General features: G+C 37.6%; 1 protein-coding gene across 1 annotated transcript in view; it reads left to right on the plus strand.

Annotated features, from left to right (window-relative positions):
• Positions 1-24840, plus strand: part of FAP (fibroblast activation protein alpha) — a 76920-nt gene extending 52080 nt beyond the window's left edge. The window contains exons 18-27 of the mRNA XM_055572415.1: positions 76-123; positions 5941-6039; positions 6498-6567; positions 7309-7503; positions 13132-13186; positions 20775-20874; positions 22051-22115; positions 22586-22658; positions 22919-22992; positions 24440-24840. Coding sequence (XP_055428390.1) covers positions 76-123; positions 5941-6039; positions 6498-6567; positions 7309-7503; positions 13132-13186; positions 20775-20874; positions 22051-22115; positions 22586-22658; positions 22919-22992; positions 24440-24541 — 881 coding nt within the window. The 3' untranslated portion in view covers positions 24542-24840. The remainder of the gene's footprint in view (positions 1-75; positions 124-5940; positions 6040-6497; positions 6568-7308; positions 7504-13131; positions 13187-20774; positions 20875-22050; positions 22116-22585; positions 22659-22918; positions 22993-24439) is intronic.
• Positions 24841-25143: the final 303 nt, after the last annotated feature.

Below are 25143 nucleotides of genomic sequence, written 5' to 3' on the forward strand. Positions count from 1 at the left end.
ACGACCAGCATTTCTTACTGAAAGCTAAATGTTATTTGAAAACTAAGCCATGCTTTTGTTTCATCCTCTGCACAGGCCCAGGCCTCCCCATTTCCACCCTTCATGATGGCCGCACCGACCAAGGTACTGTCTCCCACATGCTGTGGTCTCAAGAAATCCTGGACTCTTGCGACACTAGAGGAAGCAAGACAGCTTCCCCACACCAGCAAGGAGAACAGTGACATATAGCTTATTGCATAGCTTATGATTATATTGATCAACCTATTCTTTGTCAAACCTGATCAGATGAAAGTTAATTATTATTTGCAGTAAGAACCTGGCATAAAGCAGATGAGTTATATAAAATGAATTAATCCTGTCTTCGCCAATCACCCTTATAAAAACACAGAAGCTTAAAATTGAAAGGAAGCTGAAGATTTTTAGTACACTCTCCCTCCCAAATAAGAAGGCCTGTTTTTTTGTTTTTTTTTAACATCCCGAACTGGAGATGAGTTCCGGATATAACTCCAGTTCGAAGCAGAGGGTGACTATCATGCTAGCTTTTTTGTTTTAACAGCTACATCACACTGTTGCCACGTATGAGAGCCCTGAAATTTGGAGGCTCTTTCCATTTGCAACTGCTATCAAGGCAGATCTCCTCCATCCTGTATTCGTGATATTGGTTCAAAAATAGTTCACAGCTCAAAGATGACCATTTTTACTCTCGACGGAGATATACAAGTGTATAATTGCCCTGAGACTCTTCCTGCGGTTCTCTGTTACCTTTTGATTTACTATGAAACGTTGTGGGGTTGAAGTTGATGGAATCTAAGGGCGAAAAGGGACTTCAGCACTCAAGCCTGTGATTGTCCTTGGACAGCTTTGGTGACAAGTCAGGAGACTGACTGCTTTGGAATTAGTTTGGCTGCCAGCTCAATGGCCTACGCACAGGTGAAAATAAGGCAATGAGGGAAATCAGAGTCCATTCAGGAGCTCAGGACAGGACAAGCATTGAAATAATGAAACTGCGAATTTAGTTTCGTTTTGAAGTTTTGGGGGGTTTTGTTGTTTTTTTTTTAACCTTGTGTCTAATAATGAAATACTTTAAAGAATAACAGATTGTACTTCTGAGTTTGGCTCATTTCAACCTTCAGTGAGAAATTTTAAAGCAAGACTAGTTTCAAATTTCTAAGTCTTTGTTTTAATGGAAATCACCATAAATGTGTAATTCTCATTTGTTCTCAAAAGAGAACACAATCTCTGATTTGCATAAAATAATCTTGATAACTTTTAGCCATTTGAATCTGGGGAAAATAATTGCATGACTGCAAAATAAAGGTCAGCTTCTCTTTTTTAACGAATTTCCACTTTCTTACTATTCTTCTCATAGTCCTGCTAGATACCAATTTTTGTACTGCTTACAAAACTTTATCACCTCATTCAGTACTTACAAAATAGGTACAATGTTCATGTGTCTATATATGTTATATGTATTTACATGTTTTTAACTCTCAAAACCAATGAAAATTCTTTTATAGTACAGTTCTGCAAACTTGCCCCATGATGAAATTCTCCAGAGAGGTTTATTATAAATACAGGTTCTCAGGCCGGCCTCCAAAATTCCAGTTTAATAAGTCTTATATTGGGCTAGGGAATCTGTATTTTTAATCAATTACCAGATAAGTTTTGGAGTAGCTTTTCAGAGCAGATGCTATGTCTTCTATATATTTGTAGTTTCTCTTTGCATTTGGTGCCAAACATTTTCATTCAATACATTTTTATTAAGCGCCTATTACATTAAACCAAGCACTTTGCTAGAAAATACATTCTAAAAGTGAACAGATATTGCATTAGAGATGGTCCTGTTCTCAGGAGATTACAGGTCAGTGGGGAATGCAAAAGTGTAAACAGACAGTTTCAACACAGTGGGATTAAAGTATTAAGATAGGGAAAGTAGAGATTCATGAGAGCATATTAGCAGGGCTCCTCCTCTGGAATAGGGGGTTAAGAAATGTTTCCTAATGATGACTACGTCAATCTTAAGACTGATAAATATAAGGGAGAGGTTGATGCTGTTTGGATGTCTAACTTGGTCAAATGGATTCACACTGATGCTTTTTATTGAAAGATGGGACCCACAGTGGAGAGAACGTTTTTGGAGAGGTGATGAATTTTGTTTTGAATATTGAGTTTGAGGTACTGAAGACATGTGTCCAAGAGGAGCTGTTCTGGAGTGACATACTTTTGGATCTGGATATTGGAGGATTAGTTTGAGTTGAAGATAATTATCAGGAAGTTATTCATTTATGGAATACATGGTTACTTTGTGGAAATGGATGAGAGAACAGAGTGGGGAAAGTGAGAGTGGGCAAGGGTAGTAAATAATGAGACTAGAGGAAAATTGTGCAGAACACCAACATGAGAAATCAAGGAGAAAATGAACCTGTAAAGGAGACTGAGGGTGGAGAGAAGGAGAAGGACACCCTTGAGAGTATGGACTCATGGCATGGAGGGGAGAAGAGGGTCTCAAGAAAAAGGAGTGCTCAACTGTGTCAAGCAGTTCAGAGTGAAACAAGATCTGCCTTAAATCAATGAGCTTAACAAAGTAAGGATGAGCATTAGCTTAGTCAGAACAGTTTCAGTGGAGCAGTGGAGGTAGAAGCAAGATTGAAGTAAATTTAGGTTTGCATAGGAGGTAAGTAAATAAAAAGAGACTATTTTCAATAGGTCTGACTGATGAGTGGAGGAAAGAGGTGAATAATCCTGGAAGAGATTGATAGAGGTTTAAATTAGCTTTTGAAAACTGATAAACATTTGAGAATGGTTGAATGCTGATGGAAGAAATGTGGAGACCATGGTTGAAGACATAAAGGAGTGGATGTCCCTCCACTCTGGGTAAAGTGGAGTCCAGAGACAGGTGAGGAAATTAATCTCTGGCCTTGTGATGAGAGACAGTGAGGAAATTTTTGATGTAATTCTATGAAAGTTTGCAGAAAATAGGGCTTTCCTGATAGTTGAGTTGGTAAAGAATCCACCTGCCACAGTTTGTAGAAAACAGTGCAATGGCTATATTTTCTCTGCAAAGTGAAGTAAAGTCATTGGACAATAACAGATAGCACTTGACCCAGATGCTATAAAAACATAGAAGAGTTGACACTTGACATGGAGGACCCATTTGAGGCTTAGGAACTTCAGACACAGCAGATTTTCATTAAAATTGCTCAGCTGATTGAATAGCCTTATTTATCAGGTTTCCTGAAGATTCTTCACATAATTTAATCAATGAATAATATATCATAGTTAATATGATTTTAACAAATAAATCAGATGTGATTTATCATTCTTACACCTTGATTTCATCATAATGAAGAGTCTCCAAACATACGGAGAACACAACCACATATCATGTACTTGGTACTGAGCTGCTGGGCATCGAGTATACAATGATGAGTAAAAGAAGGTAACAGGTGTAGTCTGGGCTGTAGCAATCCTTGCCGTATTATATACTTCCAATGCAAAGCCACATAGAGAAGTCCAATTGCAACCCCTCCCTCTCTTTACAGCCCTATGAAATTCTATTTTGCTCCATGAGGTAGGAAAATTGCTCATCTACTATCCATAAAGATGCAACTCTGGACTGTAGAAGCATTAATAATCTTTTCTATTCAACTTGTCATTTCAGTAAGTCCTTAACTGGGAACAGACTAGAGAAGGAATCAAGGTCAACCCAATCAGGCAACATCCGTGTATTGTCTCAGACTTCCAGCCTCTGTTGGCAAAATGATAAACATGGTCTAAGTAAATATTACAGCCACTCTGTGTGCTTGCTCCACATAGATTCCCTTTATCCTTGACAGTTCCACAATCAGAACCCGCACACAGAGAATGAAGGACTGGCTCCATTGTACTTAGAACTGAGTATTCATTTAACTCATTTTTTTAGTTTTGAGTTTTTAATTGAAATATAGTTCATCTACAATGCTGTGTTAATTTCAGGTATATAGCAAAGTGATTCAGTTATGTATGCAAGCTAAGTCACTTCCGTTGTGCCCAACTCTGTTCGACCTCATGGATTGTAGCCGGCCAGGTTCCTCTGTGCATGGGATTCTCTGGGCAAGAGTACTGGAGTGGGTTGCCATTTTCTCCTCCCAACCCAAGGATCAAACCCACACTTTTTACATCTCCTGCATTGGCAGGAGCATTCTTTACCCCTAGCACCACCTGGAAAGTCCTTAGAGTGAAAGTGAAATTCGCTCAGTTCTGTCTGAGTCTTTGTGACCCCAAGGACTGTAGCCCGCCAGTGTTCTCTGTTCATGGAATTTTCCAGGCAAGAATACAGGAGTAGGGGCCCATTCCCTTCTCCAGGGAGCTTCCCGACCCAGGGATCAAATTTAGGTCTCCTGCATTGCAGGCAGATTCTTTACCTTCTGAGTCACCAGGGAAGTCCATATATATATATATATATATATATATATATATATATATATATATTCTCTTTCATATTCCTTTCCATTATAGGGTGTTACAAGATACTGAATGTATTGATAGCTCCCTGTGCTATACACTAGGTCCTTGTTGTTTATCTATTTATACACAGTAGTACATATTTGTAAATCCCAACCTCCTAATTTATCTCTCCCCATCTCCTGCTATTCCCTTTTTTAGTTTTAACTTTTAAATTGCCACAACTATCTCTTTCCTGATGGATTATCCAAAGTTAAAATGAAATGTATTATTTATCTTATACAACTCATACCAAAACATCTATCCTTGTTCTAAGATTAAATGTAACACGTTGGAGCAAAATGCCATGAGTACATGAAAACTGAGAGTTAAAAGAGAAGTGGTTTGGCAAACTTAGTGTAGTTACAAGTACTCCCCCAGCTCCCCATCTTCAAGGACCACTTTTTTAAAAAAGCACAAAAACAAGGAGTCCACAGGCCTGCTGTATCTCAGAAGTCATCCAGACCCTCTTTTTAAAAATAAAGCTACAAACGTCACTTATTATTCAAAAACCTAACTTTTCTCAGGAGATCAATGGATTTGTTCAGTTAAACAGCAGTTTTTTAGGAGATCTTTTCCAGGTTCCCCCTTTGAGAGTTCTCTTTAGGAGTCTCGGGTTGGTTCAGATGGTAAAGAATCTGCCTGCAATGCAGGAGAACCAGGTTCACTCCCTGGGTTGGGAAGAACCCTTGGAGAAGGAAATGTCACTCCACTCTAGTATTCTTGCCTGGAGAATTCCATGGACAGAGGAGCCTGGAGTGCTACAATCCATGGGATCACAAAGAGTCAGACATGACTGAGTGACAGACACTTTATGATGAAAGACAAAGATCATAGTGTGTATATATGGTTGTCCTCCTAAGATATATAACTACCTTGAAAGAAAGGATTTGAAGGAATTGAATGCACAGTAATTTAATTACAAAAAAAAAAAAAAGAATATCCTATATTAAGCAAGTACAGCAGGAAGAGTTTAAGAAAGAAACAGATATGAAAAAAATCACAGACTTAATATTTGATCTTGTGCATTGAAGATTTTAAAACAAACTTTAAAGTTATATACTTAATTGCTTTAAATATGAAGTATCAGCAATATAGATTTTATTTCTACCACTTTTGTTTTAGTGAATATTTTTTTCAAAATGCTACCTACTCAGGGTACTTATTAAAAAAAAAGGTTGAACACAGGAAAATGTGGCTGAATAAGCATTGTTACTTCTGTGATTCTGCTCAAAATGTGTTTTGATGCCATCAGGGTCAGTTTAGGAGACAATGATTGAGGTCTTTTACAAGGTCATCCTGCTTTAAAGCCTGTATTAAAAATCTGCTTGTCAATATGAAAATCCTTAAGCAATCCATATACCATTTCAGTTTCATGCAGAGTAAATTCAAAGACATTTTAAGAAAGAAATTTTTTATAGAATTTCTATTAATTAAAATGAACTTTTTTTTTTTAAGAAATTAAAATCCTGGAAGAAAACAAGGAATTGGAAAATGCTTTGAAAAATATTCAGCTGCCCAAAGAAGAAATTAAGAAACTTAAAGTGGATGATATTAGTAAGATCTTTAAAAACTTCTCATGAATAAATATGAAGCTGAGCACTTATCTTGCATTTTAAAAACAAAATTGTAGGGTAAATATTATGGTACAACCCTATAATATTACAGGATCTTAATTTAAAAATCTTACTGTAGCAATAAGGTTTTATGAAATATCTTTCATATGTTCGTGAATAGTGTTGATATTTTTTCTATAGCTCCATTTCAACACTGATTTTTTAAAAGTTTATCTAATTTTAATTTTAGAATGCGTGCTTCTAGAAAAACAATAGTTTGATATTTCTAATAACTTGTAAATTAGACAAAATACATAATAAAAATCAAGAAAAACATAGTCTTGATTCTTCACAATTTACTAATTATAAGTTGATTTTATATTATATATTATTATTAAAGAAAATATATAATGCTGAGTATAGTGGAATGAAGATTTTTCTCTGTTTTTGTTTTTCAAGCATTGTGGTACAAGATGATTCTTCCTCCTCAGTTTGACAAATCAAAGAAGTATCCCTTGCTAATTCAAGTGTATGTAATATTTTCTTTGGTTTAAAAACTATTTATTGAAAGCATGCTGTATTAAATACACATTTGTGGGATAGAATGAACCATTCTCCTCAGTAACAGTTCCTATTGATGCTGTTTTATATATTCCCCAACTAATCAGAGTAAATAAAATATGGCTATTTAAAATAGCTTGAGAAAGTTTTGAGATTTTTAGATGGACTTGCTTGCATTTGCTGTTTTGAATTTCCTTTGTGTGGCAAATTGCCTAATGTGTCAGAATACCTTTGAGATAGAGAAATTGCAGCCAAAAAAATATTGTAAATCATCTTCACATCTTATGTAATTGAGTTAGAAATGAAATAAGGGAATGGAATACATTTTGTGGAATCACACCCCAAATCAGTGCTGACCTACACACAATTTGCTTAAAACACCATGCATTTTTTTTAGTATATCTTATGCCTGCTTTTAGCAAGTGGCAGGTGGCAGAAATGACGAAAAACCCACACATATTCCTTGAAATGCCAACCCTAGATGTATCCGTTTTGGGGAATAGGAGGGGCTGTGTCCCAGAACAACTTCCTTGTAGCAAACCTCTGGGAAAAGCCTGGTCCTCTCTTGATTCTGAGCCAGTTCTAATGCCGCTGTTATTGAAATTTTATCATACGAATGTACCGGGAAATACTAAAGGCAATTCTTGGCCCCCATGGGAAGTTGAGTTTCACAAAAACATCAGAGATTCTCTTTCTTTTTTCCCTTTAGGTATGGTGGTCCCTGCAGTCAGAGTGTAAGATCTATATTCGCTATTAGTTGGATATCTTATCTTGCAAGTAAGGAAGGGATAGTCATTGCCTTGGTGGATGGTCGAGGAACAGCTTTCCAAGGTGACAAACTCCTGTATGCAGTGTATCGAAAGCTGGGTGTTTATGAAGTTGAGGACCAGATCACAGCTGTCAGGTGAGCGCCTTCTCATTCAAACAGAAACTGATGTCAGCCAAAGTTATGCAATAACTTCTGAGTTTCTCCATCCTTAATGCCTTAATTCTTTTTGTCTGTTTTCCTAACATCATCTAAAGCTATCATTAATCATCAAGGGATATTTTTACCCAATATGAGAAAAAAATTATTCATGGAAAAGAGTAGAAAAATAATTCGTAGTGAAAGATGATAAATACTCTCTTTCCATGGTTTAGTCATTAATAGCCTTTCATTAACATGGCTCACAATTAACAGAAAAATTTGTATAACTCTAGGAATGATCTGTAGAAAACCAAACATCTGGGTGCTCAAGCCTTGTGTTCTACCTCATAATTTCATAAATGGCTCAAGATTTCATCGGCACTATGTACTTACAGATATCAGACATTCATTTGTAATTAAACTATCATATTAGCAAGAAAGTGTTTTCCTACTTTCACTTGACCAAAAAAAATTATTTTATGTAATGGAAATTACATTATGAAAACATTTAGAGGAAATATAGATTTATAATCTGACTTCTTCCCAATTACATTCTCAACCACAATTTATGGCTCAATCATTTCTTCCGGAAACAAAAAGAAAAGAGTCACCAAAATTGTTCCTAATTTGGAAGCACTGTGCAGGATTCTTCTGGATATTTCTTATAGCTGTCAGGTTTCTGTTATTATGGTATGAGTAGGTGACATTAGAGAATAGTAGCTTGTAAATGTAAAAACTAACAGTCTGATTGCACTCTTAGTGATGGATATACGTGCATGCATGACAGCTAAAGGTCAAACAATGCTTCACAGAAAGAGCAATTTAGAAAATTAATTAGTATGTTTCTTTTATCATCTTAATATCACTAATGGTTATTGATTTCAGTGTAGCACACATAACACAGACTGTATTTAACAACTAGGAGCCAGGCCCAGACAACACTTTTCTGTATTTTTTGTCTCTAATCGAAGCAGAAGAGTTTAGACTCACAAGTGGTATTTTTTCAAAATAGAAAAGTAATCATATGCTTTTAAACTTTCATTCTGTGGACACTAATTACACACACACAAAAAAAACATTCAATTAAAAGCAAAGTCTATTTGGATAAAATCTAACAAATAAATAAGTAAATTATTAAATAATGTTACACAATCTGTAGGCATTATTCACACTTAACTTCTAGGAGGCTCTGTCTTTCCTACTCACCCAGATTTTTGGCCTTTCCACTATTTCAACTTTTTGGAGAGATACTTCTGGGTGACAGAGAGTCATAGGAAAGGTAATTCAAAGAAGAATCCCAAGATACAACGTCTCGTATAAGACTATGGTACGCCTTACAAATACTAATTCAGCTATCAGCACTATAGACTTCATCCTTTTTTGGCTGTATGTCACACTTGTTTGTATTAAACCATGCAATAAAATACCAGGGACATGTAATCGTGGGACAATATCAAAGGACAGAGCTGTAAACTGCGGTTTACAATTCAACTTTCCAAAGTTGGTAGAGCTAAAAAGTGATTTGTTTGGTGTTGACTGAAAACAATCATTACCATCATACATCATTATATGTTTGTGCATTTATTTATCTCCAAAAATGTGGCATTCAAATTTAAGAGGAATACCTCAAGAAACGGAAGAGCTAGAATAGATAACTTCTTAATGTTTTTCTTTGGATGAATTGAAAATTTAAACCTGATATCCATGCATTGACCTTAACATAAATTGTTATTTCTGTTCAACACATAGAACAGGAAGCCACAAATTCTATTGATTTTTCACAATAACATAAATGACGCTTAGAACTGAAATGAAGATTGGACCAGAGGCTGTAACTGTCTACCTTTACCTCCTCTGAGCCATTTTTGGATGGAACCTGAAGACAGTTTTTGTACTGTAGATCAGACATATGTTCACTCATTGACTCAGCCATTCAAGAGCAGGTGAAGTAGTATATGCAATTACAATACTCTGTATAAAATCATGCAATTCACAATCTCAACTTTCAGTGCACTTACAGTTTCTGAAGAGAGAATAAACCACATGGAACTTTCTGTATTTACCTCAGTGAACAGGGGTGTCTGTGTGGCCCATGCAAACTGCGTCTACAGCAATGGAGATGCCAACTGGCCTTCACCTTGCTTGAAGCCACTATTCTGCAAAAGTATAAGGGAGGCCTTGAAGCCTGATGTTTTGAGAAGACAAAAGCTAGAGAATAGATTCATAGTGATAATTCTGGAAAGAATTCAATCACATATTTTCCAGAGAAATATTTTAGGAATCAGACCCTGAATGTCTGACCTGAAGACTTGGGATTGTAATCCCTCTATGGTAGCCCTCCAACTCTTGTTGCTGTCTTTCAGTCACTAAACTGTGTCTGATTCTGCAACCCCATGGACCATAGTCCACCAGGCTTCTCTGTCCATGGTCCTCAAATTACCTCTTCCTGCAAAAAAAAAAAAAAGAAAATGAAATTTGTTTCCTTGAATCTCTTAGGAAATGCAATCAGGCTAAATTTTTTACATAGCAAAAAAATCATATGTACATATTTGAAAATACTAGTCAAGGTTGAGAAATAAATTCAACGAAGCAAAGCAGGGGGAAAAAAAAGCCCTAAGCTGCACAAATTTTGAATGCCCCAAAGGAAATGCATTTGAGGTCAAAGCTTAAGTAAAACTGAGACCTATGTTCTTCAGTCTCCTTTGCAAGTGGTACACATGTGAGTCCCTTAAAGCTTCAGTAGTTATAGGGTCAAATCTGCTCATTTGGGGTAAGTTCGGCACTTTAGACTTTCCCACTATTTTGAAACTTTATATAACTTCAGGGATAGTGATAAGAATTATATGAGAAACAATATACTGTTATACATGATACCAATAAAAACATTTCCAAAATAGAATAATAATCAATCAATAGGGTTTCAAACTGATCTTTAGCCTACGGTTATTTTTAAGAGAGAAAATTTGTAAAGTCCAGACCAATCTCCAAAATTAGAAAAACATGCTTTTTCCCCTGTTATTAACATTTTGTTGATTTAACTACATTATTGGCAGTATTTCTGATAACCCTCCTGAAAGCTCTTCAGAATTTTGGAGGTAAATTTTATAAAGCCTGGTTGGTCTCAAAGTGCTCAGATTATCTAGCTAACCTTTAACCTAGTCTTGCCACATTAAGTGTTAATGTTTCATTTCCATGTTAACTATTGCACTATCATTTCCTGTAAATGTCATCCTTTTGGAATAAACCTAGGAAGGGAGCTGTTAAGAATTTCCTGTTCCCATGTATCACCTGTTATTTGCTTTTACCCCAGATGCAAGGCAATATGATTGCTAGCTTCTGGGAGATCATAAAATCATGATTGATTTTATGGCTTCGAACTGGCTTCAAGCACTAGCAGCAAGATTGCTTTGTTTGGTTTTTTGTGTGTGTGTGTGTGTTTTTTGACAAAGAAAGTGAACCTTCTTTTCTTCCATTTGGCTTTTGAAGTTTGTGGGCAAATTGCCAAAATACCACAGTTGACAGCCCGTTTTCTCTACCTACTGTGAACAAGCATCCACACAGGTAGCAACTCTCCGTTTGCTACTGCATTTCTCCCCTGAAGACGCCTCAGTGTCCTTCAGAATTAGTGTCGAGTAAGCTGTGACTGACGGGGCTTCTTCCCATCTGTTTGTCCCGGGCATCTGCCCAACTCCTCTGTGCAGCAGAAACGTGCATTTTGAATCCATGCAACGAGCAAAATGGTTGCTGTGAAATCCCTTTAAGAAATTCCATTATTCAACTAACGCAAATCACTCCATTCAAGTTCCAGAGAAGAATGAGGAAGGACATTAACGTCACTTAAGGCAACCAAAAAAAAAAAAAAAAGAGTTTTTCTGGTCATGAGTGTCACTTTGGTCTCATCCCCTTCTTTTCCTTCACTGTCCCATCCAGGCCTCTGTAATGGCTCATTCACTATGCTTTTTTCTTCCACTGCTTCTGTTTCTTTGAGAGTTTCTTCTATCAAAACACTCCCTAAATAAATCACAATGGCTCTCGAACACCAGCCTTCAGGTAAGTATGGAGTAAATTAGCCCAAAACACTCTTGCTTTGTAGCAGCAATTCACTTAGATTTCTGAGAGTTTCCCAGGACTTTCTGAAGGTCACCATTAAGCATGGCCCTTTGCTCCTAAGGAGAGATTTGTCTTCAAACTTGATTTCAAATGGAGGGTCTTTTGTGATGGAGCTTGAATGAATCATGTTCATATTCTAAAAGATATATATAGTTGTCCAAACCATGATAAACAGAGGGTGTCTAAATATGATATGAGAGAGGGATAGACATTTTTCCAAGGATGGATGTGACCAAAAATGAGACAGAGATTATAATGTGTGTGTGTGTACTAAGGCTTCAGTCGTGTCCAACTCTTTGCTACCCTGTGGACTGTAGCCTGCCAGGCTCCTCTGTCCATAGGATGCTCCAGGCAAGAATATTAGAGTGGGTTGCCCTGCCCTTCTCCAATTATAATGCATGTCAACTTAAATAAAAGGTTAAAATGAGGCAAACTCAAAATTGTTTAAAAATGAGTTTATTCAGGTATAGCAGAGGAATTGCAGTTCTAGACTCACAAACTATTTTAGCAAGCTATAGGCCAGTTCATTGAGGGTTTGGGATAGGCTGTATTATAGGCAGGGAATATAAGGAGGGAAGAGTTCAGTGAGAGTCTGTTAAAATCAAAAACAAACAGAGACCAACTTTGACTACTACCTGGGCAGATAAAACTAGTCCCATCATACAAAGCTCAATTCAATGTATTTTGAGGAACTAACCTGACTTGGGTCATTTCTTGTTCTGGTCTCTGGAAACCATAAGCAAAACTTTCCAAGGTTGATATGAGGCCAACTCCCTATCATTTAAGAAAATTTCAGTAATATCAGTTTTCTGTACATCAGGCATATATGGAAATCAGTCTCTTGCAGTCCTGAGGGCACTTGTGTGTGATTTTTCATTTTTATTTTTCAGTCCCATTTTAGATTGATATTATTTCACATTAACACGTAAGCAAACAAAATCATAAGAAATTAATAAAATTTAAAACAGGAACAACAAAACCTTTTTTTTTTTTTTCCCAAAACTTGAAGATTTGGAAATTTGGTTCCACTCAAAATACTATTTCTTCCGATGTTACTATGAGCCTGTCTGTCTGTCTTTTTTACTTATAAATAATTTAACTATGTTTAATATCAAACTCAAAAACAGGTAGCTGTAGTCTGAGAACCTGAACTAACCATTTACTTCTTCAGTGCATTAAAAAATTAGTTCCCCTTTCGATCAATATTCATTTGCTGACTATGAGCTTCTTCATCTGAGCCCCAAGTAACACCAGGACAATTAGGGTAGGAGGCCTTACAGCCATGAGAGTACTACTCAATAGATGTACCAGAGAGTTTAACAGCTCCTTTTATCCTTTGCAGAAAACACGATAATATTATTTTAATTATTTGTAAATGCAACCTTATTATGCATGTGTTTAAACAAAGAAAATGTAGCGTTTCTATTAAATCTTTGGATTAAATATGCTTGTGTAATGAAGTAAATGTCATGTGTACACACTTAAAATTCTAAAAATTTGTTTCTTTTACTTTAGAAAATTCATAGAAATGGGTTTCATTGATGAAAAAAGAATAGCCATATGGGGCTGGGTGAGTTGTTTTATATGTTTTATGCCTGTTATTTGGTTCAGCAATCATCATTTTCTAAAGTGTTCGCTTATAAGATTTCTCATGAAATGTTAATGTTGCAACATAATTTGATCTGTCAATGGAAACAGTCAATTTGGATAATCTGGGCTTCAAAGTGGTGGCTTTAAGTGTTTGTTCCTTTTTTAAAAATCATTTTGTTTCTCCCTTGTACAGAAAATTAACTCATAGTTGATACTCTTTCACTTAATTTCTGCTATTAGAGTATGTAAAACTGAATCATATTTATCAGAAGTTTATTCCCTTTGTTTTTTTAGAGTTAACATATTTCTTTTATACCTCATCATTTCATTTTAATGAAAAGCTAAGATAAAGTTGAAAATTACAGGAAATTTCAAAGTATAAATACCTTAGGACCCAGTCTATCTTAGTCGTATCTTGGCTATTTGATTCTTATTTTTGTAATCAAAATTTTTCCCTGAACTAATGTTAATTTCTGCTAACTGGAAAGAAATAATTATTACTAGTTATAAGTCGTGGAGATCATTTCTCAAGTTTGAGAAACTATACTGGTTTTCTAAATACATACTGAGAAAAGTGGCGACATTTACCAGGCTTGGGCAATAAAGTCACTGGAAAGTTCAGAGAACTATGAGAAAGAGTTTAGAATCGCCTATTATAAATTATGGTAATCACCCTTCAAAGATTTCCTGTTTCACGTTTTGGTCTGAATTTGTACATTTGCAAGTCAATTTGCAGCCATTTGTGCTTGGGTTGTTTTTCTTGGCTGTTTTCTGAGAGCGGCCTGCACAAGATGGAGGGAATGAAACCCAATATTGAAGGGAATCTGCAGGATTCCTCTCAGCTCAGTGACCAGATGAAGAGCTGTTATGAATTTATAAAAAGTTTTTACTTCGAGCCATTTGGTCCTTCTTAAAACTATCAAGTGTTAAGTATCAAAACAGAATGGAATTCAAATGGGTGGAAATAAATGAAATATTTTATAGTGAAACATTTCAGATACGACTTTTCTTACCATCCATTTTTATAAAATTTCCTAAAGTAAATTCTTGAAAGATTCACATTTTGAACTGAACACTTACATATAATCATGAACATTTCTTTCAGAGTTTCGCTTTGCTTTTACTTCAGGCTTTGAAATAACCATAAAGTGAACTTTTAATTTCATTTCTAGAACATTCTAGGTTGAAGTACTTTGGTAGAGAACCACATATGTAGATGATTTAAGAAACTCATTCATCACATGAAGGAGAGTGGGCTTTATCCATGACTCTGTAACATGTTTCTCTTCTTAGTTTCCTGTTTCTGTGATCATTATACTCTATTCATCCTTTAAATGTTGGTGTTTTTCTGGATCTGGTCTTGATTCTCATTGTTCTTCACTTTCTTGGGGAAATCCACATGGTTTCAAAGACGAGGCCAGTTGCCAGATGCCTGCCACTAGCCCCCACCTCTCTCTTCTGAGCGCCACATTTCAAATGCCCGCTGATCATGTTTCCCAAATGTCTTACCGAGGTCTCAAGCTTAACTTGCTGAAGTTAAACATACTACGTTGGTGTTGTTCAGTCTCTAAGTCATGTCCGACTCTTTTGCTGCCCCTTGGACCATAACCTGCCAGGCTCCTCTCTCCATGGGATTTTCCAAGCAAGAATATTGGAGTGGTTGCTATTTCCTTCTCCAGGGGATATTCCCAACCCCAGGGTTGAACCCGCATCTCCCGCATTGGTAAGTGTATTCTTTATTGCTGAGCCACCAGGGAAGCCCTAAACAGATAATAGTCTACTTTAAAACAAATCTTCATCTTTAATAAGGACCTTACCACATACCTGAGCTTCCCAGATGGCTCAGTGGTAAAGAATCTGCCTATATACTGCCTATATACCTGTGCAGGAAACACAGGTTTGAGAAGATCCCCTGGAAGGGGACATGGCGGCCCACTACAGTATTCTAGCCTGGGGAATCCCATGGGCAGAGTGGCCTGGTGGGTTACAGTCCGTAGGGTTGCAAAGAATCAGATACGACTGAAGCCACTGAGCATGCACAGTGTATACCAAGTCACCCAAATTCATAACTCTAGAGATGATTTCAACTTCTCCAGATCCCTGACTCCAATATTCTATTGATCAGTGAATTCTGTCAATTCTGCCTCCAAATATCTGAGTCTATTCTCATCATCCTCACTGACATTATTTTAGTTCAAGTTTCTTTATATGTAATTTAAACCAGAGCTTCTCAAACCTTAGCTTATATAAGCATCACCTGGAGAACGTGTTAAAGCAGTTCCCAGGGTCCTCACACCAGGGCATCTGATTCTGTACTCCAGAGTGGGGTATGAAAGTCCACTTGCATGGACCATAGGCTGGGAGGTACAGGTTTAAATCTTGCAGTTGTACCTTAACTAGCCTCCTTGCTTAATTTTGTAAGCTCCAATGTTGCTGATGAAATTTTTGTTCTAAAACACAACTCTTCCATGTTGCTTTTTCGTTTATATTGCTCATACATATTCTAGGGCTACCTGCTTACTTCAGCCTAGGGCCCAAACACATTTACTTGCATGCAAGGCCCTTGGCAATCTGATTGCAACCTACTTTCTCAGTCTCATCTCCCTCTACTTTTCCCCAGACTTTATGAATAATTTGATTTGTCTGTGCCTCCTTGCTCCCATGAGTCAATCACGCCTGTTCCATGCACCTCAGTGGCCATCCTCTTCTTCCATGCCCCATGTCTTCCTCTCTCCAAAATGCAAAATTTCTACTTATTCTTTTAAGACCCAACTCAGATATGACCTTTGTATGCTCCAATAGCTCCTTATTACTGCTCTTATAGGAATTACCATTTTATCTGATTTGTGCATTGTTTTCTCTCATGAGAATGTAAGCTCATCAATGGAACGGATTTTGTTTTTCAACTTTGTTTCTCAAATGCTTAGCACAGTATTGGCCATCTCACATATCTATGAGGCTGTTTAAGCTGAATTTAATCCTGTGAGTTAACATTCCTCCAATGTGTCGTACCATGAAATTTGGGGGCAAACGTTCTCTGGTCTAATAATTTGGTAAATTATGAAGTCTATATAATAGTGCATATAGGTTCCACGAAGAACAGTAAAGAAATCTGTTAATTTTTGTTAATATAGTATTACCAAAAAGTATTTGATTCCATGGATACCTCTTTGAGATGTGGTCTTGAAGTCAATAGGGAGTGAAACTGGAGTCTTAGAAAGATACTCTTGGCTGCAGAATGAAGAATGGCCTGATGTTGGGAGAGGGAGTGGTTCAAAAGACTAGGAGGGATGTAATATTGGCAACAAATACCAAGGGCCTGAATTTATGCAGTGAAGAAAGGGGCAAAAATAGGTCATAGTTTTGTGTGCTCTTTTATAATATAATAAGCAGACATCTATGGGAAATTGGAGAAGGGAAAGACAAAGATGTTGAGAATGACCATTTGGGTTTGTTTATCTATTACTGTGTTCTGTAAACATCTGTTTCCACAAAGTATTAGATACCTTTCTAAACTGAGAAATACACTAAAGCTAACTATACAATTTTTTCTTTGGCCAGTTGGTCAGTAAGTTACAAATCATACATTTCCCTCCATTATCCAGATTAAGAAGGGGAGAGAAGACATTTTCATTGTACCTTTTCATTTTTCTGGCGCACAAACAAAATTCTAGTAGCCTGGATTTTAGCTACTTAATAGGTATGTGCTATGTACTCAGCCCTATGCTTAGAAAGTGTCTGTTACGACAGTGGTTCTGACCTGGCAATTTTGCCACTCAGGGGACATTGGCAACGTCTGGAGACACTGGGTTGTCAGAGCTGGGGGAGCACTGCTAGCATCTAATGAGAAGAGGCCAGAGATGCTGTCAAATATCCCACAGTGCCCAGGACAGCCTCCAACAGAAAAGAACTATCCAGCCCCCAATGTCAATGGTTCCAAGGTTGAAAAACCTTGATTTATATGAAGAAAAATTAAAGCAATTATTCTGACAATTGAAGAGCAGCAGGGGTTTTGCTAAATTATTAGAATAACAACCTCATTTATGGGCTTTGCTTTGTTAATATAGACCTAGCCAGGTGGTGTTGAATAAGCATTAGTTCGTGATTTAATCTTAGTTCCTTTCTCTTCCAGTGACTAATTATAAGCAATTTGAATTGCTATGTGTGATCAACGATGTAAAAGTAGGGCAAATGCACCTCTAATGAGACTATATTAGACTCTGAACTTAAAACTTCCCAACAAGGTTGCTCTAATGTAGGGATATAGAGGAAGTGGCTTGTTGTCAGATGTCCTGCGGTTGAGTCTCAGCTCCACCGCTTACTCTAAATTTATTCTGAGCCTCAGTTTCCTCATCATGAAATGCAATAATAATTTCCCCACCAAATCACTGTGAGAGTTAGATGAGTTAATAGGAAAGTCATATATTAAACAAATATTGATTCTATTCCCAATGTGTTTCAGATTGCATCATCAGTGCTAGGGGGGACATTCATTAACAAGATGGACAAAAATCTCTACCTTTATCAAGTTGGGAATGGTTGGGGAGCAAGGCAATAAGCAAGAAAAATAAATAGCACAGATAGAATGTTAAATAATGATTGATGCAATGGAGAAAGGCAAAACAAGAAAGGAGTAAGGAGCATCATACCAGGTTGATGCAGTTTTAGATTAGAAGGACAGGTGAGACATTTATTTATTTATTTATTTGAGTTAAGACTTGAAAAAGGAAAGAAGTAAGCCATGCCAATTTTGGAGACAAGAAAATTCCAAGCAGGGGGTGGTGGCATTTGCAGAAGTCCTGGGGCTAGATCATGCTTGGAGAGTTCAAAGAACATTAAGAGAACCAGTGAGCAAAGGGAAGTAGGATGGGGGAGAAAGGAGACAGAGCCTGTAGGACCACAAAGACTTTTGCAATGACCTTAGCCCTACAAATGTTAACCAGTTATTATTATTGCCTGTAGGCAAAATAGTCCAGTCCGATTTATAGCTCCCATCAGAATACTATTCCATAAATCCCTCAAAATTCTGTGCCCTTCTAAGAAAGTTTTTAAAGATATCCTCCATTTAAACAAAATGGCAAGGCATCTAAGTGCAAAGGACAAAATTCTAGAATTCTCATGGCCAATCTGCTCCGTGGGTTCTTTTCTTACTGCATCCACCCACTCTGCCTTGGAGCCCCACCCATGGGAGAACAGAAAAAAGTCAACTCGGGTGTTTTTTTTTTTTCCCTCTCTTTATTTCTACAATAGAAACAGCTTTTCTAAGCTGCCTGAGAATTTAAAGTACACCTTCTTTTGTTGTGCTGCTGCTATACCACTTTTGCTTTTACAAATTTCTGGAGACAATGTGTTCATATCGAAAAGGTGACAATTTTGTTCAGATATCACACTCTTATCTAATCAGTGAACAAATACAGATTAATATTTTTATAATTTCTAGGATTTGGGACAGAGATGTTTAAAACCCTTTTTACTATATGCAAATGCTCTAATTTCAAATATCATTCTGTGCTATTTTGTGTTATGGGGCATATAAGAGGAAAAGCAGAACCCAGTATTATAATTTGCAGTGAACATACTTTTCCAATAAAACTGTAAACAATCAAATTTCTAAAGGACTCAGGCTTACTCTACATGCATTTAAATCTAAAATTAAGAACAAAGAAGAAATCTTTCATTTCAGTAATAGTTGTTGCTAACCTACTAAACCAAACAGATTATTTTTATAAGTAAAAGTTTGATCCTGATGAGAATTTTCACTTATCAAAATGATTTTAAAACCCACATTTTCCTTCTGTTTTTAAAATATATTTTTCCTCTATTAAAATACGTTTTAGTTCTCCTCCAAGTATAATGAAAGGAGGCCATGGTATAATTGGAGCTGCCTCTTTTAGTCTGTGTTTTGTAGCCAAGGGTCCTCAGTAAGATTCCCTGGAGATGGAAACATAAAACTGTAAACTAGTTAGAGCATTCTTTTTCTAACAATTGAATTCAGCAAGAGGGTTTAGCTGATCCCTGCGGACCATGTATTTCATGGATCAAGACTAGACCCCGGCCACTGACCTGCTGACTGATTTCACCCCTGTCTGCTGTCTCTCCCTCGCTCTGTAGGGCTCTCACTCCCACCCTCTCTTAAGACTGACTTTTCTGTGACAAAAGATGATATGATCTCTCCTGACCTGAGGGCAGATCATTCCCAGAAGCTTGTGGTAATAACAGGGCACACCCTTAGTTAGAGAGCCATATTGTCCTCTTTTGATTTGTAGGGATGTCCTGTGTTGGGGCAAGAATAATCACATCCTAATCTAGCACAGACATTGGTGGGGGGTAGGGTGGGTTTTGACCAGGACACTGCTTAATCCATGTGCCCAGAGGAAGCATCTCTCTCCCAACAGGTAGACAAAATTTGCCTTCTGGGGGAAGATGCAGCTTTATTATGAAGTTCTCTGTTCATTTCTTCATTTTCAGGAAAAGGTTCAAATTTCCAAGTGACACAGACACACATCTCCTTCTGTTATCAGAGTCACATTTCTGAATCACCTACTGATTTCTTGGTAAAGAAAAGTGATGAGTGCTAAACCTGCTTCAGACTCTGCAATTTGTATCTCCTTTTGTGTTTGTGTTCTCATTAAGTTGAGGTAGTAGCGGCAAGTAAGATTTGTTAAGGCACCAATGGCTTTTCCTCCTTTGAGCTGCTATGCCAGAAATCCTCAAAACAGAATATGTGTATACAAACTCTGGCCATCTCTTCAGTTCAGTTCAGTTCAGTTCAGTTGCTCAGTCATGTCTGACTCTTTGCGACCCCATGAATCCCAGCACACCAGGCCTCCCTGTCCATCACCAACTCCCAGAGTTCACTCAGACTCACATCCATCGAGTCAGTGATGCCATCCAGCCATCTCATCCTCTGTCGTCCCCTTCTCCTCCTGCCCTCAATCCCTCCCAGCATCAGAGTCTTTTCCAATGAGTCAACTCTTCGCATGAGGTGGCCAAAGTACTGGAGTTTCAGCTTTAGCATCATTCCTTCCAAAGAAACCCCAGGGCTGATCTCCTTCAGAATGGACTGGTTGGATCTCCTTCTCTTAAACTACACAAAAGGTTCTTGTGTCGTTCCCTTGATGTTCTCTTTTGAAAACAAATTAAGTAAATAACAGATATAAGTTTTGCCTCACATTACTGTTGTACATTGTGGAATGTATCTTGCTTTTACATTTGGAAATGATCATTTTTTGTGTGCACTTTTTAAGAGTAAAATTCTGCTTTTGCCACAGCAAGGTCCTGGTGGAAAAACATAGAGGCATGGGCAAAGAAATTTTTGCAGAAAAATTGCAGTTGTATCTATCTCTTAAACTGTCCCCTCCATAATCTGATCAGCACACCAAGTATTTGTAATTGACTAGGATGAAATTGTTGGAACTTGCTGCCAAGAGTGCAAGATAGACATTTAATCTATCCAATCCATATTCCCCAGCTCCCATCAGCACTATTGTGAGTAGAATCATTATACAAATATGTTGGAGAGTTTAGGAGAGTGAATCTGGGACTGACTCCTAACAATGTCTCTACAGTCCTATGGAGGTTATGTTTCATCGCTGGCCCTTGCTTCAGGAACTGGTCTTTTCAAATGTGGGATAGCTGTGGCTCCGGTCTCCAGCTGGGAATATTACGGTATGGAAACATTCATAAATGTTGCTGCAAAAACATTTAACACATAATTACTCTATATTTAAGGTTGCTAGGAAAACAAATTATGCAGTAAAATTCACCCCAGCATCACTGGGAAAAATATAATCTATAAATGAGGTTGTTTATATGATTCATTATAATCATGTTGCAACAATCAAAGAAATCTTAAGACGAAAAAGGACTCTTCCAAAACCCAATGAATGTTATTCTCTCCTAGAAACCTTGTGCCCCCTGATAAACCAAATCTTTAAAAATCAGAGCTAACTCTGTTTTTTGCAGACACACAGGTGCAGCCAAACTGGCTTTTAAGCAGTTCTTAGGGAAAATCAAGCCAAGCCAAGTAATTCACCACCACACAATAGTTTGCAGCTGCCTGATACATTACTCCAGAAGTCACAGAAACAAAACATTTGTTCGAGACGTATACCTTTCATGTGTGCCTATTTTTATGATTAACATCAACGCAGGATGACTATTTGGAATTAATTATAATAAACATACAAAAATTAGCTTTCATTAGAGCCTCTTCCCTGTGTTGAGGTGAAAATGAGGCAATTGTGACTTGGGAATCTTTATTCAGAGGAAAAAAGTGTGTTGGGGGGTGAGGAGTTGGGGGACATATTTCTATCCCGAATTAAGAGACCAGTGAGAGTACTAGAGGTGGCTGCATTTGTGATTTCTTTTAAAATGTAATGAGGTCATTCCTAGCTCAACATTTCCCCCATCAAAGAACTTTGGGCAGAAGTGAAAAAACTGAAGAGCTGTCCTTTCTATTGTTAGGTGCTCCTGTTTCCACAGTCTTCTCGGGCATCTCTTCTCCAGGCTTGTTGAGACAACTAGCAGAGCAAATGACTAGGGTGGAGCATTACAGAAAGGAAAGCAAGACCTTTCCTCAGCAGCTCCCCCTGGGAGACTGAGGAGCTGGCTCAGACAGTAAAGAATCTACCTGCAATGGAGGAGATCAGAGTTTCAATCCCTATATTGGGAGGATCCCCTGGAGTAGGGAATGGCTACCCACTCCAGTATTCTTGCCAGGAGAATTCCATTGACAGGAACCTAGCAGGGATGCAAGAAATCAGACATGACTGAGAGACTAATACATTCACTATCCAGCCTGAGTTATCACATGCAAACCTCATGCTCTTACATATTTTACAGCATCTATCTACACAGAGCGATTCATGGGCCTCCCAACAAAGGATGATAATCTCAAGCACTATAAAGTAAGCATTTTCTGTTTTATTTAGCTCATTAATTTATTTCATATGTGCTAAATAATTGGAAAGCAGTCATTCAGAGTTTACACTGCTGCTGGGTCCACAAGCAAATATGATGATCTTTTGTCAGCTGTAAAACACCTTACTAGAAGGAATTAACTCCCTTTGGATTCTACTTTTTCTTTCCTCATCCTCCTCCCCACCCCCAACCCCTACACAGCTTGAGCGGGCATCGTTTATGCCTAAGGTCTCACTCATATGTAACATATGACACATAAACTTTCAGTTTTTCAAACTAAGAATCAGATGGAAGTAATGCAAATGATGATGAAAATGTGTTGCTCTGACTCTTAAATATTTATCAACCAAAGCAATACATAATTTCAGTATTGGTGCTAAGTCCATTGCACAATGATTTAGCTAGTTTTCTATTAGAACTTGCAGCAACTAAAATGTTAATTTTTCCCCTTTTCCAGAATTCAACTGTGATGGCAAGAGCAGAATATTTCAGAAATGTAGACTATCTTCTCATCCACGGAACAGCAGATGGTGAGGTTTAAGCAAGACTCTTACACATAAAAATACTGAGCCAGCATCACTTTGTTTAAGAAACATTAAGCATCCTCCTATGCCTGTGCTCAGGGTCAGTACCTAAGAGTCAGGGACATTTCCATAAGTGAGTGTGATTACTCACTGCTGACAATGTCAACTGCATGACTAGATAATTGTTGGTGTTCATTTCCAGGCAGTACATTGTCACTCTGCTTTCTGGTATTTAACAGCACTTTAACTCTCTCTCTTTGTTGCAGATAATGTGCACTTTCAAAACTCAGCGCAGATTGCTAAAGCTCTGGTTAATGCACAAGTGGATTTCCAGGCAATGGTACATAATTTCATTTTATTCAGGTTGATGGCCTTAGACCCCTAAGCTAAAAGGAGGACTCTTCTTCTTCTTCTCCTTTTTTTTTTTTTTTTTTTTTTTTGCTAAAACCTGACAAGAAGGCTATTCAATAGAGTAGGCAGAACATTAGGAAATGACTCTTGGATCTTCCATGAACTCCCTGAGGGACACTAGGCAAACCACGCCACCTTTGCTGACCCCAGTTGAGTCATATATTAAATAAAGGCATCCACAAGATTAGAGGCTCCTCTAGCTCAAACATCCAACAGTTCTATGGTCCTACATACTGACTGCAGCTTCGTGCTTCAAATCCCTGTAAAACCTCAAAGCAGCCAGAAGATTCTGTGTATTCAGTAAGAAGCCATCACAGAAGGCTGTCAGAGACCTCAGAGGCTCCCAGAAATCATGCGGTTCCACTCAGAGCTAGAGAATCCTTCTATCTCTGTGTTTTCTATGTCTGACATGTGCTTGGCCCACCACAGAAGCTCATATTTTCACTGACTGAATGAATGAATGAGCTAGCTGTGAAATCCAGTTGCTTGAGGAGTGGGAAATGGAGACAGAGAGGAAAATAAGGCAAAACCCAAGTCGAGAGAGACAATCCTTGATGGTTCCATCCCCCTTCTCCACTTTTCCCTCACTTGCTTATGTTGCACAAGAACCTAGAAAAGGAAACCCTCCTTCTTTCAGAAATTTGGCTCCTTAAAATAATTTACAGAGGGTGAGGTGAGACTTTTCTGGTCTTTTTTTATCCCCTTTACCATTTTTTAAACTGTGACTCCTAAAGTGCATTCAACTCATAAGAATATAGTATTACATCAATAACCACTAGCCAACTTTATTCAGTGAAAATCACCTTACTGGCATCTCTCCAGCAATAAAATTTAAATCCATAATACCATCGCCCTGGTTTTTTTTTTTTAATAATACTATTTTTAACTCCTATGAAGGATGTTTATGGTTATACATATTACGGATTTTCTACAATAGAGAGGAATTAGATTCAGAGGCTAAAAGCCTCATGGAATTTTTTAGCTAGAAGGCGCCTTAGAGGAAGTGAAATCCAACCCCCTCATTTTTCACATGAGGAAACCAAGCTCTGGAAATTCAAAGTAACCAACCCAGCACCCCAGTTCTGGAACCCAGGCTCGGAATCCCAGGGTGCTGGCTGCTGTGAGACCTCAACCACCCCAATGCGATCTCACATATAGGTTTAAAAAATATGAAACAATGGTGAAAGTTAGTAAAAGGGCTTTAAATCTTCTTGTTCTTCATGTATACATGTAAATTATTTTATTTATGCAAGTATTCTTAGGTATTTCAATGGTAATATTAGAAAAATTACCAGGTTCTGAGAGCACAAAAAGTCAAAGCCAGATGCACTGTGGGGTTGCAGGAATAAAATAAGTTTCTTCCCTTTGTGTTTCAGTGGTACTCGGACCAGAACCATGGCCTATCTGGCCTATCTACGAAGCACTTATACACCCACATGACCCACTTCCTAAAGCAGTGTTTTTCTTTGTCAGACTAAAACAATACAGATACAAGACTGTATCACAATCTGAACACTTCCTATAAATGCCTCAGACCGTTTACTTGTTTCACTCTTTATGCTGTTAAATGTTGATATAAACAAACACACGAATGTCGTTCTGAAGGCTGACAGAAGATTCAGAGGACTCAGAAGTTCAACCTAAATATTGTTTACATATTCTGGCACTCTGTGAAAGAAGAGAAAAGGAGGCCCTGCCTTTTGCTTTGGACACAAACAGTGTTTTGTTACCTTGTTCATTTGCGGGGAAAAGAATAAAATCAGAAGTTAAAATGCTATTATTTTCTCTGTGTTCCTTCCTTTCAGGTTCCAGTTTCTATCAGAGAAAGAAATGCTTGTGTTAGGCAAATGCTTGAATAATAGGGTGGTCATGGAGGGGAAGAATCTAGAAGCAGTTTGGGATTTTTGTAAACAGAATTCCAAATGCTGGAAAAAAATAGCTCAGAGTGTGCGAAAGCATTGTTCAGAAACCAGGTTGGCAATACATTTTGTAGAGGCACCCTGACGTTTGCTCTCTGTGCTGTCCCTCCAAGAAATGTTTATTAAATTTCTCCCAGGAGATTTCTTATTGTCAAAAGCAT

Source organism: Bubalus kerabau, chromosome 3 (assembly GCF_029407905.1).
Source record: "Bubalus kerabau isolate K-KA32 ecotype Philippines breed swamp buffalo chromosome 3, PCC_UOA_SB_1v2, whole genome shotgun sequence".
In the NCBI taxonomy this organism is placed as follows: domain Eukaryota; kingdom Metazoa; phylum Chordata; class Mammalia; order Artiodactyla; family Bovidae; genus Bubalus; species Bubalus kerabau.